Source organism: Barbus barbus (assembly GCF_936440315.1).
Source record: "Barbus barbus genome assembly, chromosome: 49".
Classification (NCBI taxonomy): Eukaryota; Metazoa; Chordata; class Actinopteri; order Cypriniformes; family Cyprinidae; genus Barbus; species Barbus barbus.
Window position 1 is genome coordinate 15,836,700 of NC_136727.1, and position 18,779 is coordinate 15,855,478.

The following is an 18,779-nucleotide window of genomic DNA, read 5'->3' on the forward strand; positions in this document are numbered from 1 at the left end:
TATCATCCACCCTCCTTAACATTTGATCGCAAGAAATCTAGTTCTGTAAATTTCAGGAAATGCCCGAATACTATTTCATTCCGAAAGCTAAATTATATGTGACCCTGGAGCACAAAAGCAGTCATAAGTAGCACAGATATACAGGTGCTGGTCATAAAATTAGAATATCATGAAAAAGTTTATTTATTTCAGTAATACCATTCAAAAAGTGAAACTTGTATATTAGATTCATTCATTACACAGACTGATATATTTCAAATGTTTATTTCCTTTCATTTTGACGATTATAACTGACAACTAATGAAAGTCCCAAATTCAGTATCTCAGAAAATTAGAATATCAATTAAGACCAATGCAAAAAAATAATTTTTAGAAATGTTGGCCAACTGAAAAGTATGAACATGAAAAGTATGAGCATGTACAGCACTCAATATTTAGTTGTGGCTCCTTTGGCCTGGATTACTGCAGCAATGCGGCGTGGCATGGAGTCGATCAGTCTGTGGCACTGCTCAGGTGTTATGAGAGCATGTTGCTCTGATAGTGGCCTTCAGCTCTTCTGAATTGTTGGGTCTGGCGTATTGCATCTTCCTCTTCACAATACCCCATAGGTTTTCTATGGGGTTAAGGTCAGGCGAGTTTGCTGGCCAATCAAGAACAGGGATACCATGGTCCTTAAACCAGGTACTGGTAGCTTTGGCAGTGTGTGCAGGCGCCAAGTCCTGTTGGAAAATTAAATCTGCATCTCCATAAATTTGGTCAGCAGCAGGAAGCATGAAGTGCTCTAAAACTTCCTGGTAGACGGCTGCGTTGACCTTGGACCTCAGAAAACACAATGGACCAACACCAGCAGATGACATGGCACCCCAAACCATCAATGACTGTGGAAACTTTACACTGGACCTCAAGCAACGTGGATTATGTGCCTCTCCACTCTTCCTCCAGACTCTGGGACCTTGATTTCCAAAGGAAATGCAAAATTTACTTTCATTAGAGAACATAACTTTGGACCACTCAGCAGCAGTCCTGTCCTTTTTGTCTTTAGTCCAGTCAAGACGCTTCTGACGCTGTCTCTTGTTCAAGAGTGGCTTGACACAAGGAATGCGACAGCTGAAACCCATGTCTTGCATACGTCTGTGCGTGGTGGTTCTTGAAGCACTGACTCCAGCTGCAGTCATTTTTGAATGGGTTTTGTTTCACAATCCTCTCCAGTGTGCGGTTGTCCCTATTCCTTGTACACTTTTTTTTCTACCACATCTTGTCCTTCCTTTGCCTCTCTATTAATGTGCTTGGACACAGAGCTCTGTGAACAGCCAGCCTCTTTAGCAATGACCTTTTGTGTCTTGTCCTCCTTGTGCAAGGTGTCAATGGTCGTCTTTTGGACAACTGTCAAGTAAGCAGTCTTCCCCATGATTGTGTAGCCTACAGAACTAGACTGAGAGACCATTTCAAGGCTTTTGCAGGTGTTTTGAGTTAATTGGCTGATTAGAGTGTGGCACCAGGTGTCTTCAATATTGAACATTTTCACAATATTCTAATTTTCTGAGATACTGAATTTGGGACTTTCATTAGTTGTCAGTTATAATCATCAAAATTAAAGGAAATAAACATTTGAAATATATCAGTATGTGTGTAATGAATGAATCTAATATACAAGTTTCACTTTTTGAATGGTATTACTGAAATCAACTTTTTCATGATATTCTAATTTTATGACCAGCACCTTTATTTGCAGCAATAGCCACCAATACATTGTATGGGTCAAAATGATTGATTTTTCTTTTATGCCAAAAATCATTAGGATATTAAGTAAAGATCATGTTCCATGAAGATATTTATAAATTTCCTAACATAAATATCAAAACATAATTTGATGAGTAATATGCATTGCAAAGAGCTTCATTTTGACAGCTTTAAAGGCGATTTTCTCAATATTTAGATTTTGTTTTTGCACCCTCAGATTTTAATATTGTCAAAATAGTCAAAATATAGCCAAATATTGTCCTATCATAACAAACCATACATCAATGGAAAGATTATTTATTCAGCTTTCAGATGACGTATAAATCTCAATTAAAAAAAAAAATGTATCCTTGACTGGTTTTGTGTTCCAGGGTCACATATATACAAATTGCATTTTTTATTAAATGACATTGTTGCAATTTATGCTGGTATTAATAATGACATGATTGAAATAATTTGTGTCCCTAAAAATGGGATTATTTTTATTTTTGCAATATCTACAAAGAACATCCTCCCACATCAGTACCAGTAATCAGCGATGACAACTTTTTATTATTTATTCATCAACCATTTTAAACAAAGAGCAAGTCAGGTACATTTCACATCCACCAGTCGACTGAAATATAAAAATAAATGTTCTGTGAAACGGTCCCAGCTGCTGTGCTTTGCTCAGCTTTGTCCTTTTGCCAGTGACCATCAGAAATGACATCTTTGAGAAGTCAAAGAGGAAATAAAGGGAAAATAAACTGGAGCACAGTATACAAAAGCAGCCCAGGAGGAGAAAGAGCTCTGAACTTGCACTTATAAAGCCATGTACACAAATCTGCAATTCTCTACAAACACTGCTGACTGGAGAACAGGAATGGCAGTGAACTCAGGGATACAAAACATGGAATGACTACGTCATAAGTGTGGCACTTTCAGAATTAGCTTATATAAATCACATCAGAAGGATCGGGGGATTACGTCTCCATCAGATTGAAAGTGCCTGGCCCTGTGTTCTGACACGAGGAACGGTTTTAGTACTTAAATTTTCATGACAAATACAAGCAACTTAAAGAAATGCAAAGCTCCGGTGAGCGTCACGACTGGAGCAGCTGCCTCGGAAACGGCTGGGACTCCTGAACTCAGTAGCTCGAGAGTTTGAGACGCCCACCGTCTCCTTCACTGATGAACCTCTTACGGCCTCTGACCAAAAGAAAAACTCAAATTAATAAGTTAATTTAGGTACATATATAATATATATATATATATTATCACACACACATAATAATAACTACAACAAATTTTGTATACTAATATTAGGTAATAATAAATAAAACAAATGTGTATACATTACTACTATTCATAAATATGACAGGAAAAAAACTACTTAATATGTAACATGACATTTTTAAAAGCCATTTTATATATTATCTGTAGTATAATATTAATAATAAACTATGTAATACTAATAAATAGAAAAATAGTTTACACATTACTACGGTCTAGGACAACAATTTGTGTATTTGGGTACATGACAAATCAAAAATAATTGATGTACTTTTTTTAATATTATTGATTATATTCATTGCATTCATATTTATTATAGTTGTATATAATAAATAATGTTTCCATAGGAGTACTTTTCATAATAAATATGACGGTGAAAACAAATGAGGTAATTTGGGTAATTACATATCATATAATTTTGATGTAATATTTTATACATTACTATTATTATTATAGTTTTATATAATAATGTTTATATTTGACTACTTTTCATAAATATGACAATGAAAACTAGTCCGTTTATTTAGGTAATGACAAAATAATTTGTATGTAATTTTTTATACTTTTATTAATATTATAGTTGTAAATAATAATAATAATAGTTTATATATGACTACCTTTCATAATAAATGACAACAATAAAAACAATTACTAAGTTAATTTGATGTATCATAACATTATACATGTTATTACATATAATAACAACAATTACTATGTATTTGTATATTTATTATATAATTACATTATGATGTATTTGTATATTATTATTAATAATAATAATAATAATAATACAAATAATATACATTACTATTCATAAAATACAACAATGAAAACTAAGTTTTAGGTACATACATCATTTTGATGTAGTAATAATAATAATAATAATAATAATAATAAAAACATAATAATATCTAATTTTATACATTACAACCTTTCCTAAATATATGAAGAGTTGATATGCAAAAGCCTCTAAGTGGCATGTGAAATTTTCCTCTAAAATGAGCATTTTTATCAGGCTCCTATATTTTTGTTCAGTTATTTCACTTTAATTGCATAGAGTAAAACAAACATAGTCTGAAAAAAATGCTCATTTTAGATGAAAATTTCAGATGGCACTTAGAGGCTTTTGCATATCAACTCTTCATATATAACAATTATTATTATTGTAATAAAATATAGTACAAAAAAAAAAAAAAAAAAACTCACCGACAAGGACAGAGGTCTCTGAGTTTTTTATCGATGACCCCGGTGTTAAAGCTCTGCTCCACGAACTGCTCCAGGAGCGAATACGCACACGGCACGTCAATACTGAGATCTGCCATGTCCAGATACACCCTCTCAAATCCCTGCAAGAGGACAGCATTCACTTTAGATGTGCTTTCACAGCTGCTGTGATCCACACTGACCAGCAGGTGGCGTCATACCCGGCTCAACTGGTCCACAGTGATGACCGTGGAGGCGCACAGAGACTTCAGCAACTGCAGGATCATCTGAAGCGTCCGGTCGCCTTTAGACTCCAGAACCATGATAACCGCCTGAATGTGAAAAGAGCAAAAAATTAACAATCAGGCACAAACCTTCCACTTTAATCCCTGTTTTGTTGCCATTATTACCTCATAAACAAACTCATGGTGGAAATGTGGGACTTCCAGTTCTCTCAAGCAGCGCTCGGCTTCCACGGTGTCTCCAGATAACAGATACTCCTTCAGCAGGAGGTTAACCTGCAACAACAGCCATTATGCAATCCAGAGTTAGAGGATGAATGCAAGCGTTGATGCTTAATATGGCATTAAATCTTCCAGCTCGTAGACCACAGATGTTATGCAAGGTCGCAGTTGGCGAATGGGTGTGTCCTTGCCTCTTTGATGAGTTGATTGACAGGTCTCTGGCCGCCGCCTGAGCCCCAGAGGCTGTCGATGCGCAGACCGGTCCATCGGCTCATTCTCAGCAGCACAGCCGCGCGATCCAGAGCCGCTCTGATCAACGACACAAACCCACGTCAAACTCGCCATCAGAACACAGAAGAGACGCACCGAGAGGAAAACATTCAGTACCTGGCGTATTCACAGTCCACTTGTCCTTTGTAGCCGTCTATGAAGCTTTTTGGGAGGATGTTGTCTGCGACGGCTCGAGCGATGAACTGGCCGAGCATCTGCAAGACAAAAATAAACATTTCCCGCTAAAGATCACTCATTCTGAGCGCTTTCAGCTCAAAACATTTCCATAGAAACCCACTATGTTCACAAGATGAAAAATAACAACAACAAAATATGGTTTTTCCTATGAGGTAATGATCACTTATTGACACAAAAAAGGGAACTGAATCATTTATCATTTGAAATTCAAATAGGCCTATATGAATTTTTATTACCTTGACAAATAATAAAAGTATGAAATATTAAACAGTATTTTTAAGATTAATATTAAAATATTATACTTTAATATTACTTTTTATACAGCTATTTGGTAACGTTTATCTATTTTCAAATCACATTGTCCTGATTAAAATAAAGATTATTTAACAACTAAATATAAACCAAGTTATTTCAAGTCATATTTAGATACATACAATTAAAGTTATATTTCTTCTAAAATAAAGATTTAAATTAAATATTAATTAATATGTATTGTTCCATTTTCTAATTGCACTGACATTTAAAGAAAAGAGAAATGTCATATTTCCAGTTAAAGATCACTCATTCGCTCAAATATTAATATATTTACAAAATTGTCATATTTCTGTTCAACCCGATCCACTTTCTGATCATATCGTCATAAATATAATAAAACAATAGACCCCTTCACGGTTCACGTCACAGGAAAATTCGCAGTTCGCATGTCGGGGTCAGAAAGTCCATTCCATCCCATTGAACTGTGTGTTAACCAGAGAATTTCTCATCAACAAAAAAATGCCTACTTGTTGTTGTGGACTGTGAAAATCGCACCAGTTCTGGAGTCAAGTTTTTCAGGATTGCTGCAGGATCTCATCCGTTTATAAAAAAAAAAAAAAGAAAAGACGACATCTGTGGCTGCAAGCTAGGGACAATGCTACGATCAAAGAGGCTCGTGTTTGTTGTGCTCACTTCATATCAAAAATAAAAAAAGTAGTCTACTATGTACGTGTTGCCACGTATGCCTGTTCCAACCGTGTGTTATGTAAATGACATGTCCGAGTATTTTTTTCATTTTTTTTTTTATTTGACCTCATCGCGCACTGACGTGTATATGGAATGTATTAGTAAACAGGATCTTCTAGGGAAATAAACCCATCAAGTCAAGGAAATCAGTCTACAGTGCATCCGTCTCCAATGATAAATGAATACCCTGCCATGCAGGTGCAATTTGCAGTATGGATGTAGCCTTCCCGCTTGTTGATCACAACCCAGGCTTGGTACATAGAGGTGTTTTTCCCTTGGCGCTGGCTCGGTAAAACCTCCGCTTTTAACACACAAAAGTCATCGCCTACATCTCTATATAAAACCGTCTGGACATGCCCACAGACTACGTAATTATAGGCGTCCAGAGATTTGTAGGCTCTTAGTTTTTCGTGTGTGTAAATACTCTGCTTGTCCATCAGATAGCAGTATATGGCGTGCCAGTGAATATCTGGCCACTTGCTAACGTTGTCTACCCATTCTGTTAGGAGCTCGGGATCAGGCAGACAATCACCATTAGCTAAAACAAGCTTAGAATGGTACTGTTCCCGGTCCTGTGGAGTCAAAGACCTTGACACAATATGCCGGTCTATTAGCCGTGCCATTTTTCTGACCCCATGCTGCGCGCGCACCCAACCTAGGCTTTCCATGTTTACAAACATTGAAGGGGTCTATATATAATAGAGAACTTAAGTATAATAACATTGTAATATATTGTCTTTTTATTAATTCTATAATACTAATATATTAATACAATAGTATATTATAAATACAAACATATACTAAATTTTGTATATTACATAATTATATAAATGGGAAATTAAATAAAAAGGAAAATATTATATTAAAAACACTTGTACAGACAACTGGAAATATAACAATTACTTTTAATATTAAATTATCATTTGCGTTTTTTTCCCCCACAAGGTCCAAATAAAGGAACTGAAATCATTAATAGTAAAAGTCATCAAAATAAAGCTCTCAAAACTAAATAAAAAGAAGAGAGAAATTGCACATTTCCAGTTAAAGTTCCACCGAAAGCATTTCCATATTTCTTGTTTACACACACAAAACCCCTCGTGACACAAAAAAGGAACTAAAACATTTAACACAGCAGAATTTAACTTGAAAACATTTTAAAAAGCCCCTTAAGTTCCCTATCGTGACATTTTTAAATGCCACTGGATGTGTGCGTGCCGTACTGTGAACAGTGCAGTTGTGTGCGCAGCTGGAGGAAACACAGTCAGATAATGCAGTAACATATCAGATCAGACTAATGCAGTCGGAGGTCAATATTTGTTCACGTGCCGTTTTGGCACATCTACCCTTTGTATTCGGACTGTATTGGTTTTTAAGTTTGCCAAAACCTGCTGCTGGAACGACACTGGCTCTGGTGTTCGGCGTGAAGGCTGACAGGAGAGGTGTTTATACAGCAGACAGTGTGTTTGAGGCACAGCGCTGAGCCAGCATTCTGCACACAGCCAGACAAAAGCACAAGCTTTGGTGTTTCGATGAAGCCAAAGGAAACAGCTGAAAGTCTCTTCTGACTGGCTCATCTGCACCACCAGACGCGCTCCGACCACAGAGTTTTCATTGTGGACCGCAGCTTACGAAACACGCTTTTAGCAAAGTAAACATGCAGCGCAGAGAAACACAGCGCAGCTAAGAAACTCTGCAAAATGTTACACGGCACAAATTAAACCTGCGCCTCAGCAAGAGCAGCTCATGATTAAATGTCCCACAGATCATTGTGATTTGCAAATTAATGACCTCTTCTGTTCATGCCGTTTAACACACAGACTTAAAAAAACAATCATATTGAACTTCATTCATATTGTCCTATGGTATAAATATAAATTTACTAACAAAACCTGCCATAAAGGAAAATATTGTTAGATATTATACTTTATACACACAGTATAACAATATTATACATTTATAGAAATAATTTATAGATTTATTATGTTAATATATTAGAAATTAGATATACATTAATATCAGAATTTTATCAGTGTAATTATGTATTAACTTGTATATAAAATAAAATTTTAAAAGTATGAAAATATTGTATTAGATTGTAATAAATCTTTTTATTAATTCTATAATACTAATATATTACAGTAGTATATTATAAATACTAACATATACTAAAATAGTTAGTGTGTAATATTATATAATCACTATATAAAATGAAAGTTAAAAAATGGAAATACTATATTAAAAACACTTGTACAGTATATACACACATATATATATATATATATATATATATATATATACACATACATATATATATATATATATATATATATATATATATATATATATATATATATATATGTATGTATGAAGAATTAATTTGCAAAAAGATTTTTAAGAGTTTTTAACAACTCTCAGAAATCATGTTTTTAATCTCAATCAAACTGCAGATGGGTTATTTTGACTGGGTTAAAAAAAACAAAAAAGCAGCTAATTAACACAAAACCATGATAATAAAAAACATGATTTTTTAGAGTGTATGAGTTATCTGTTTTTGCAAATAAACTCTTCATATATATATATATATATATATATATATATATACACAGGTCCTTTTCAAAAAATTAGCATATTGTGATAAAGTTCATTATTTTCTGTAATGTACTGATAAACATTAGACTTTCATATATTTTAGATTCATTACAACACAACTGAAGTAGTTCAAGCCTTTTATTGTTTTAATATTGATGATTTTGGCATACAGCTCATGAAAACCCAAAATTCCTATCTCAAAAAATTAGCATATTTCATCCGACCAATAAAAGAAAAGTGTTTTTAATACAAAAAAAAGTCAACCTTCAAATAATTATGTTCAGTTATGCACTCAATACTTGGTCGGGAATCCTTTTGCAGAAATGACTGCTTCAATGCGGCGTGGCATGGAGGCAATCAGCCTGTGGCACTGCTGAGGTGTTATGGAGGCCCAGGATGCTTCGATAGCGGCCTTAAGCTCATCCAGAGTGTTGGGTCTTGCGTCTCTCAACTTTCTCTTCACAATATCCCACAGATTCTCTATGGGGTTCAGGTCAGGAGAGTTGGCAGGCCAATTGAGCACAGTAATACCATGGTCAGTAAACCATTTACCAGTGGTTTTGGCACTGTGAGCAGGTGCCAGGTCGTGCTGAAAAATGAAATCATCTCATAAAGCTTTTCAGCAGATGGAAGCATGAAGTGCTCCAAAATCTCCTGATAGCTAGCTGCATTGACCCTGCCCTTGATAAAACACAGTGGACCAACACCAGCATCACTGACTGTGGGTACTTGACACTGGACTTCAGGCATTTTGGCATTTCCCTCTCCCCAGTCTTCCTCCAGACTCTGGCACCTTGATTTCCGAATGACATGCAAAATTTGCTTTCATCCGAAAAAAGTACTTTGGACCACTGAGCAACAGTCCAGTGCTGCTTCTCTGTAGCCCAGGTCAGGCGCTTCTGCCGCTGTTTCTGGTTCAAAAGTGGCTTGACCTGGGGAATGCGGCACCTGTAGCCCATTTCCTGCACACGCCTGTACACGGTGGCTCTGGATGTTTCTACTCCAGACTCAGTCCACTGCTTCCGCAGGTCCCCCAAGGTCTGGAATCGGTCCTTCTCCACAATCTTCCTCAGGGTCCGGTCACCTCTTCTCGTTGTGCTGCGTTTTCTGCCACACTTTTTCCTTCCCACAGACTTCCCACTGAGGTGCCTTGATACAGCACTCTGGGAACAGCCTATTCGTTCAGAAATTTCTTTCTGTGTCTTACCCTCTTGCTTGAGGGTGTCAATGATGGCCTTCTGGACAGCAGTCAGGTCGGCAGTCTTACCCATGATTGCGGTTTTGAGTAATGAACCAGGCTGGGAGTTTTTAAAAGCCTCAGGAATCTTTTGCAGGTGTTTAGAGTTAATTAGTTGATTCAGATGATTAGGTTAATAGCTCGTTTAGAGAACCTTTTCATGATATGCTAATTTTTTGAGATAGGAATTTTGGGTTTTCATGAGCTGTATGCCAAAATCATCAATATTAAAACAATAAAAGGCTTGAACTACTTCAGTTGTGTTGTAATGAATCTAAAATATATGAAAGTCTAATGTTTATCAGTACATTATAGAAAATAATGAACTTTATCACAATATGCTAATTTTTTGAAAAGGACCTGTATATATATATATATATATATATATATATATATAGCGGTAGCATGTTACCTGTGGAGCCCCAGGCGTGTCCAGCACCAGGTCGGGCAGCTCTTTGAGCAGTTTGTGGAAGGAGGCCTCCACGTCGCCGGCTGTGAGCACTCTCCCACAAAGCTCGCTGAGCAGTCGTGACGTCAGCTCCCTGTGGCTGGCTTTGGCCTCCAGCGCTAGCGATACAGCTAGCATGGGCACGTCGCCACGCATGCTGCCCAGGTTCAGCTCGGCAAGCAATTCCTGAAGGAACAGAGCGAGATGTTCTGATTATAATGATAATGCAGCATTCCTCAGGTTTGTTTACTCATAAGTGCACAAGACTGCATGGCACTGATTAGATATGAAAGGGCAAAAGCCATCTCTTCAGTCAACAACAGTTATAAATCTCACCGCCACTTCATTAGCATCTCCATGCTCGAAGTACTCCTGAACAATAGGAGTGACCGTCTTCTCAAACGTCTCTTCGTCCAGAGGGAGGACGACTGTCTCATATACGCAGTTCTCCTGCAGAAACACAAAGTCTGATGGATTGTGTGCCAGTTTCATGGTTAAGGGAACAGTTCATCTCAAAATAGACATGCAGATTTGGAGATATGTAGCATTATATCGTTTGCTCACCAATAGATCCTCTGCAGTGAATGGGTGCCGTCAGAATGAGAGTCCAAACAGCTAAAAAAATGTGCAGCTTTTCACTTCACAAGACATTAAGTGATGGACTGGATTGGTGTGGATTATTATGATGTTCTTATCAGCTGTTTGGACTCATTCTGACGGCACCCATTCACTGCAGAGGATCCATTGGTGAACAAGTGATGCTACATTTCTCCAAATCTGATGAAGAAACAAACTCATCTACATCTTGCATGGTCTGAGGGACAGTAAATTTTAATTTTAGGGTGAACTATTCCTTTAAATAACATAAGCAAGCATACTGTGTGGCTCTTACCTGCTCCACATCGTAATTGGGGTCTTTAACGTCAACTTCATCGTCATCATAAACCTCCCCAGGTGATCCCCATACACCTTTACCCCCTGCCCCACCTATGGATACAAAACACATAAATAGCTTTTCAAAACAATAAAATGCATTGGAATAACTTTAAAAATGGCATCATGTCAACAGAGAACAGAAAAAAGAAAGAAAACCATGTGACTCTTTCAGTGCCTTCTGCAGTAGCCAATAAAAAGTATATACTGTTCCTGTCATTTTCATGTTAAACGCACAGTGTCGTCCCTTCTGAAACGATTCCCCTAAATAGAGCCGGGCCCCTTTATTTCACAGCTGCTGACATCAACTCTCGATATGTGCAGAGCTCTGACCACAAGTGCCAAACGGAAACTGATGCACGTGGCCTCCATTAATGTAGATGTTCTGCTACATCCTCATGATGTTCCAAATCTTGGTCATTTTCTTTCTTCTGTGCAACAAAAGAAGATTTTTTTTGAGAAATGTAATAGTTTTTTGTCCATACAAAGGAGGCCAATGGGGTCCAATGTTGTTTGGTTCCTAACCTTCTTCAAAATATCTTTTCGGTTCCACATAAGAAATAAAGTCAAAAGTTTGAAATCACATGAGGGTGACAATTTTCATTTTTGGATGCACTACCCCTTTGATAAACTATTCAGCTTTTGGCTGGATTTAAAGGTTGTATAACAACTTTTTTGAATATAGAAAAGTTATTCACATCAAACGTGCATTCATAAGAGTATCTAATTTTCCTTAACACTTTGTTCCATAAGCAATAAAATGTGAGCAATAAATTCTAATATTTAAATCGGTTTACTTTTTCCCCCCCACAAAATGTGCTTTCTTTTTCTCCTCAGGCCGCAAAATAGGGAACTGAAATCTTTAATAATAAAGTAGGCCTATAAAATATATATATATATATATATATATATATATATATATATATATATATATATATATATATATATATATATATATATATATATATATATATATATATATATAATTTATTTTAAATACATATACAGAATAAAAAGCTGTCTTAAATATTAAAATTAACAAATATTTCTTAAGCATCTTAAATTTCCATTTACACTGGAATGAATATGTCATTAAAGAATACGGTAATAAGTATAATGTTTTTATATACTAAATACATAAGTGTAATTCATAATATTTCTAAACACAAAATATAATACTAATATTATTGTTATTAAAATTAGCGATTATTAAAAATGTTTTTTTTTTTAATCTATCTATCTAGCCATCTATTTTGAAAATACCACCTAACGGCCTATATTACAGCCAAATTAAATTAAGGTCAAATTAGGACTGTAATTAGATTAGGACTTGTAATTAATTTTAAATGCCTAATATTGTCCACTTAAATTACAGAGATTTTTTTTCTATTATTATTCAGGATCATTTATGATATTGTTTTGATCAGACTACTGTTTGACAATGAAAATGTGTCACCAATTAGTAATCCCCAATTTAAAAGCCAAACAACCGCAAAGCCTCCAAAGAAGATTGTCAATATGCTGTAATATGGCACTTCTAAATCGACGGCATTTTCACTGCAATGTCTGCATCTGAAGGCTTGTGGCCAAAAAAAGCTAACAGGAACTCCAGCCCTGCCCTTCTGGCTGACTTAATCAGCAATTATATAACACACAGGGCCGAATGTACCAGCGCTGAGGGAATCAAAAACAGAAGTGTGCCATGAAGTCATCTTGCGGATGATGGGGGAGGTGAAAAGGTCACGACTAAAACTCTTCAAATCTCATCTAGGTGATTAAACGATCCACCATTAGACACAAAGACAGTAGAGTCAAAATGTTTTTTTTTTTAAAGCTTATTCAGCATAGTGTACTTGACGCTTTCTGCAAGCCAGACTTTTCCAAATCAATTGAGGTCTGTTGCACTCACTGACGATGAACCCTCAACAACGGACCAACACTGGGATAAACAACAACTGAATAATAGGAGTGACCGTGTGTTATGCGCGTATGTGTGAATGTGTAAGTGCATCAATCCGCTTGTGTGAACAATCACTCGGATATTTGTTAATCATGTAATTGATTAAAATAAAACAGCAGATGCTGGAACAGAACCAAGTCAACACTTCATGTGCTCTGAACTCATATAAATGAATCCCACATGCACTGGACTTCCGGAACTTTCAGAATTCCAGAACTCTAAATTCAAATTTAATGATTTTTACGTGCATTCCAAGTTCAACAATCAAAATTCCAAACAGAAAATATCAGACTAAAGGGCTGTTCATGCCAACAGCAGTACATTTAATGATAGCTATAAAGTTTTAATAATCATTCTGAATCTACAAGAATAAATAACTCCAAACCACAACTATAACAATAATGACAGAAGAACAATATAGAATTTTTTTTTTAGCTAATGAACGATAAAAACATTGTCAGCCAATCAGAATCCAAACTGTAAAAAAAACTATAGAACTGTTTTAGACCCTATTCTGAAGTAGGAGCTAATTTAGTTCCCCAGAGTTGCTAGAACTAAATTCGTTCCTAGTTCCTGCGGTGCGGACACGCCAGAAAGCGGGAACTTTCACCAGTAGTTCTAGGAACTATGAAAAGGTTACTCCAATGCGAAAGCCCCTATTGTTCTAGGTAAAGGAATCAAACAGCACTGATACCTTTCTTCGGCAGGCCTCGTCCCTTGCCCATCCTCGACCTCCTGTTTAACAGTTTGCCCTTAGGGCTGGTGGGTGGAACTACGGACCGGACCGATTCGCTGTTATCGCTCAGCGAGTCGCCCCGGCCCGAGTCCCTGGAGGAGGTCTTCCTCAGTCGTCTCTTCACCTTGGCCTTGAGTCTTGCCTCGTGGATGCTTCCGGTGGGGGCCGATACCCAGTTTCCGTTGATCTCGTTATTAACATTTCTAGTGAAGGTGTTGTCCTCGTCCCCGGAAGGGAAGGAATCACTGAGATCTCCAGCTTCTGTGGATGACGAGTGTGTTTGGAACCATTTACATGTGTATATGCATATCAAACTTGAAGTTTGAGACTAAATATACATTAAAAAAAAAAACATCATTAGCACTAGGGGCCAAAGTTTGGGCCCCTTATGTATATTTTTTTCTTCCCAATGTAAGAGTTAAAAACAAGTGATAGTCTTGACCTTGGAGGATTCTGCAAGACTTTTCATATCATATACCAAATATGAGGGCAAACACTGACCTAAAAACATTTACTGTGCTATAAAATCACTAAACATGGCTATAAAAATAAAAATAAACTTGAACTTACCTACAGGGTTTGCATTCAGCCATGCCTCACAGTCAGTTGTCATGGTTAGCAAATTAAGTTTTACAGCGTATGAAATGTGCCTTCACACCTAGGATGCAGAAATATTAACGTTAATATTTCTTTGCGAAGCAAAAATGAATGAATAAATGAAAACAAGCAGTTGCTCCAAATCAGCAGCGTCCATTTGGCTCCAACCACAAGCCTGATTCAATGAATGCATCGCATTACCACACAGACAGAAGACCCGCAGTCTGCACAATAATGTGTTTTGGCAAAGAAACTCGTTTGTTTTTTATGTTAATTGCTATTAACGTGTTTAGAGCACGCCTTCAATGCATGTAGTTATTTGCAAGTGCACGAGCGCAACAAAAACATAAACAAAGCCTCGGGACTAGCTGCGAACAAACGCCATTTTTGTCCTTATTTGACACGGACTCTAAAGTAAAACCCTCCAAAAGTCTTGAATATCACAAAATAAGTTGCTTTAAAACAACGGGCAGTCTACTAACCTGCTTTATCGCGTAGTCCAAGTTAGAGCGTACTCTCCGTTGATGTTGATTTTGCGTTCTCTGCCCAGCAACTCGATAGCGTAATGCTGTCCAGCGAGCTCTCTGATTGGTTAGAATAATAGAGGCGGATGACAGAATGACCAATGAAAATTGAGTTCAGTCTTTCTCGTATTTTCTACGAGGTCTTCGGTAAAGATCGTGACTTTCCGCCGCTCTGCGATGGACGCTGGAACAGAAGCGATGTAATTATGTAACAGATTGCGCATGGGTGAGGATGAACTCCCTCTCTCTCGTTATATTATTCATTTGACACAGTTTTAACACGTTAAAAAAATCTTTCTTCAGACGTCCGTTTCACATAAACATCAAGCAACATTATTTTCCAAAATGTTTATTTAATATTTGCATCAATGCAACCCAAAATATTTATATTTTTCTTCCATAAAATTGAGTGCTATTATTAACAGAATATAAAACAGCAGGAGAAAATGTTTTCCAGAACCATTCCAATATACTAGCATTCCCTCAGCTTTATATAAATAAACATGGTCCAGTTCAAGTATCCCTAAAGTCTGAGCTTTGTGTACAGCAATGATGAAAATCAAAAGCAAAATAGTATGGCAGACATTATACGGAAGCAGCTTTCCATTGCGTTCAACTGATTTTTAAGCATTTGGGGCTTTTAATACATTATAAGGCACAACAGAAAGTGAATATTTCAAGCATGAAACAGATCGAAGACCTGCAGAATGACAAAAATGTATATTTTAAAGAGCATCAACAGAATATTCACAAGTATTAACCTGAGGATAATTTTACAACTCTTTAAATTTAAATAGAAGTTTTGTCCACCACAAAGAAAATTCAACATATTTGCAAGCTTTAGAGTATGAATGAGGCAGATGCAGATGATGTAAACACTACACGTTACCAGTGCATTTCACATTCTGATAAATATTTTTCACAGTGTAATAAAATGACATGCTGGACTACAGAGGACAAGCATACTGTGTTTTGTCCTACAAATAAGGACAGGGCACTTTGAGTTCACAGAAAACTGAAAATTGTCATCATTTACTCTCCCTCGTGTTTCAAACCTGTATGACTGACTTTTTTCCCCTCGTGGAACATAAATGAAGATATTTTGTAGAATGTTCCTGCTGCTCTTTTCCATAAAATGAAAGTGAATGGAGACTGTGGCTGTCAAGTACAAATGACATGTTGGATAAAAAGATGTTGTGTTCACAAATTAAAGAATTAGTTCCCATGACTTGTTCATTCTTTTCCTCATTTTAAGTAAATCATGGCCATGTTGTACTAATTCTTTCTAGTGTTATATTAGTATATTATACTACGTTTTTGTTAATATTGTGGATTAGATTTAATTTTTATTTATTTAATTTAGTTTGTTTTAATTTTAATTCATTTTAGTAATTTTCTGGGTTTGTTTTGTCCTTTTTTTAAATAATAATAAATGTCTATATAGATTTTATTTGTTATTTATTCGTTTTAATTTTAATTTTTAGTTAAGTACTTAAAGTTAAACTAAATGAAAATAAGAAATGTTGCCTTAGCAACTAGCTGAAATAAGTTTAAGGTTTTTTTAATATTTTATATTTGTTTCAAATAACAAATGTATGGTTTTAGTTTGCGACAATAAGCCTGATTCTTTCCCTCATTTTAGCTGAATCGTGGCTATGATGAAACTAATATTAATATAGTGCACGTTGCATGGACTACAAAACGCTTCAATTCCACTGTACAGAAAAATAGCATCATAAACATTCTGAAAAAAAAAATTAAATTGCATGTCACTGAACAAAAAGTAATATGAGATTTGGAACTTACATTTTTCAGTGAACTACTCTTTTAAAATATATGACATTTAATAAGCCGATTTTTTAATTCTTTAAAACTTTCGCACAATTCATATTGCTATGAACTAGAGTACACAGCGGATCCAGTTGCTCTGGTTCTCCTTGTGTCCCATCCTCTTTGTCCTTGTTTTGTGTCTCTCAGCATGTCCCAGCAGTGGTGCTGTCCTGATAGTCTCAGAGCTTCATTCAGTGTTTGGCGAATCCGTGTGGAAGTTCAAGAGACTTTCCTCCGCCAGCTGCGACAGATACTTCTATAAAAACACAAACAATCGTCCGTTAAATTACAGTTTGCTTTTAAATTACAGGCGTAGGAGCAGCCATAAAGCCTTGAAGAGCAACAGTTTGGTTTCTCTGACTAAAATGGCTGACTGACAGCATCTGTTATGACTGTTATACTCAATTTAGTTCATGCTACATTTGGATATCGCGTATTTCTGGACTCTTTTGGCTTAGAGACTAAACTCTATCATAAACATATTTTCCAAACCCATTTGTTTAATAATTGTCCACTAACAATGTCTACTAGTGGATAAAATGGCTGACTTATTCTTACTACGGCTAATTTCATGGCAAGCTTTTTATGTATCCTAGTTGCACACAATCTAGTTACAGTTTTTGCATAATTTGACTAAATTACATGATAGTACTTTCATATTTTAAAGTTGCAAAGTAATTTTGCGCTCATGTTCTACTGGACTTATTGTTGAGGTAGGTTTTTCAAGACATAAGAGTTGAAGAAACTCCCATATATGTGCGTCTCTCCAAAAAGCAAATTTGTTTACCCGTGAAACAAGGAGAGTTGAAACAGAAGAAGGTCAAAATGTGGGAGGAAAGCAGGTGTTTCCTGTAGAGTTTACAGTCTCTCTCTCTCTGTCTGTCTCGGTTTCACCTGTCTTGCGCTTCTGGTGTTAAATTCAGCTGCCACCTTCTCACTGTAGTTCTTGTAAACTCAACACAGCTGGCAGTCCTCAAAGCGGAGAAGTGAAGTATGAGGTGACGCTTTTTGGCTGACCGCTCTTGTCTGAGAGACACGACAACTGGTTGTGGTCTGACTGTGATGACGGGGAATGTCCGGCTTCTTGCCGCCTCAACCATGTTGTGTTGGAAAGTGTGTTCGTCTGTCTATGTGTGTGCGTTTCTGAAGGGTTATAATGAGAAACTATATCTCACCCTGAGGACCGGGCCTCTTAGATCAGTCAATCTCCCATTGCAGTCACCAGTGGTGGGGAGTAACTAAGTAAGTGTAGCCTTTTCAGTAACAAGCTACTATTTCCAACAAGTAGCAGTGTAGCGTGACCAAATGTTACATCGCTGTTTGAATTTCACATTGTTGAATTTTGCATTTCACGTTGTTCACATTGCGTGCAGCTTTACTGCCAAGTGAGCTAACGCGAGCCAAATACACCCTGCTAAGTAGTCCTCTCATATGTACCGCTGGAAAGTCTGATTCACTTTAGTGAATCAGTTCATTTGGGAAGAGATTAAGAAATAATTAACTGATTCGAGTCGTCCATAAGTAGCTTCCATGTAGTTAGTTATCAGGAATGTCGCTAATCTCATGAATATGTGATAAATTTTACTGAATCAGGAAATCTGGAAAGTCTGATTCATTTTAGTGAATCAGTTTATTTGGAAAGAGATTTTAAGAACAGTTGACTGAATTAAGTCACTTAAGTTGCTCTAATGTAGTTAGATATTCAGTAATGTAGCTAATCTCATAGGTACTGCTGGAAAGTCTGATTCATTTTGGTGAATCAGTTCATTTGGGAAG

At 36.4% G+C, this 18,779-nt stretch overlaps 2 protein-coding genes across 2 annotated transcripts in view; both read right to left on the reverse strand.

Annotated features, from left to right (window-relative positions):
• Positions 1-2,192: 2,192 nt before the first annotated feature.
• Positions 2,193-15,239, reverse strand: pdcd4b (programmed cell death 4b). Its single transcript, XM_079413426.1, has 12 exons — positions 15,132-15,239; positions 14,623-14,710; positions 14,011-14,313; positions 11,316-11,410; positions 10,760-10,873; positions 10,388-10,609; positions 5,067-5,164; positions 4,871-4,988; positions 4,626-4,733; positions 4,437-4,547; positions 4,219-4,358; positions 2,193-2,928 (listed from the first exon to the last, which is right to left on the reverse strand). Exons 2-12 carry the CDS (start codon positions 14,663-14,665, stop codon positions 2,868-2,870), a joined length of 1,413 nt encoding a protein of 470 aa, XP_079269552.1. The 5' UTR covers positions 14,666-14,710; positions 15,132-15,239; the 3' UTR covers positions 2,193-2,867.
• Positions 15,240-16,593: 1,354 nt separating this feature from the next.
• Positions 16,594-18,779, reverse strand: part of rbm20 (RNA binding motif protein 20) — a 62,071-nt gene continuing 59,885 nt past the window's right edge. The window contains exon 14 of the mRNA XM_079413050.1: positions 16,594-17,259. Coding sequence (XP_079269176.1) covers positions 17,191-17,259 — 69 coding nt within the window. The 3' untranslated portion in view covers positions 16,594-17,190. The remainder of the gene's footprint in view (positions 17,260-18,779) is intronic.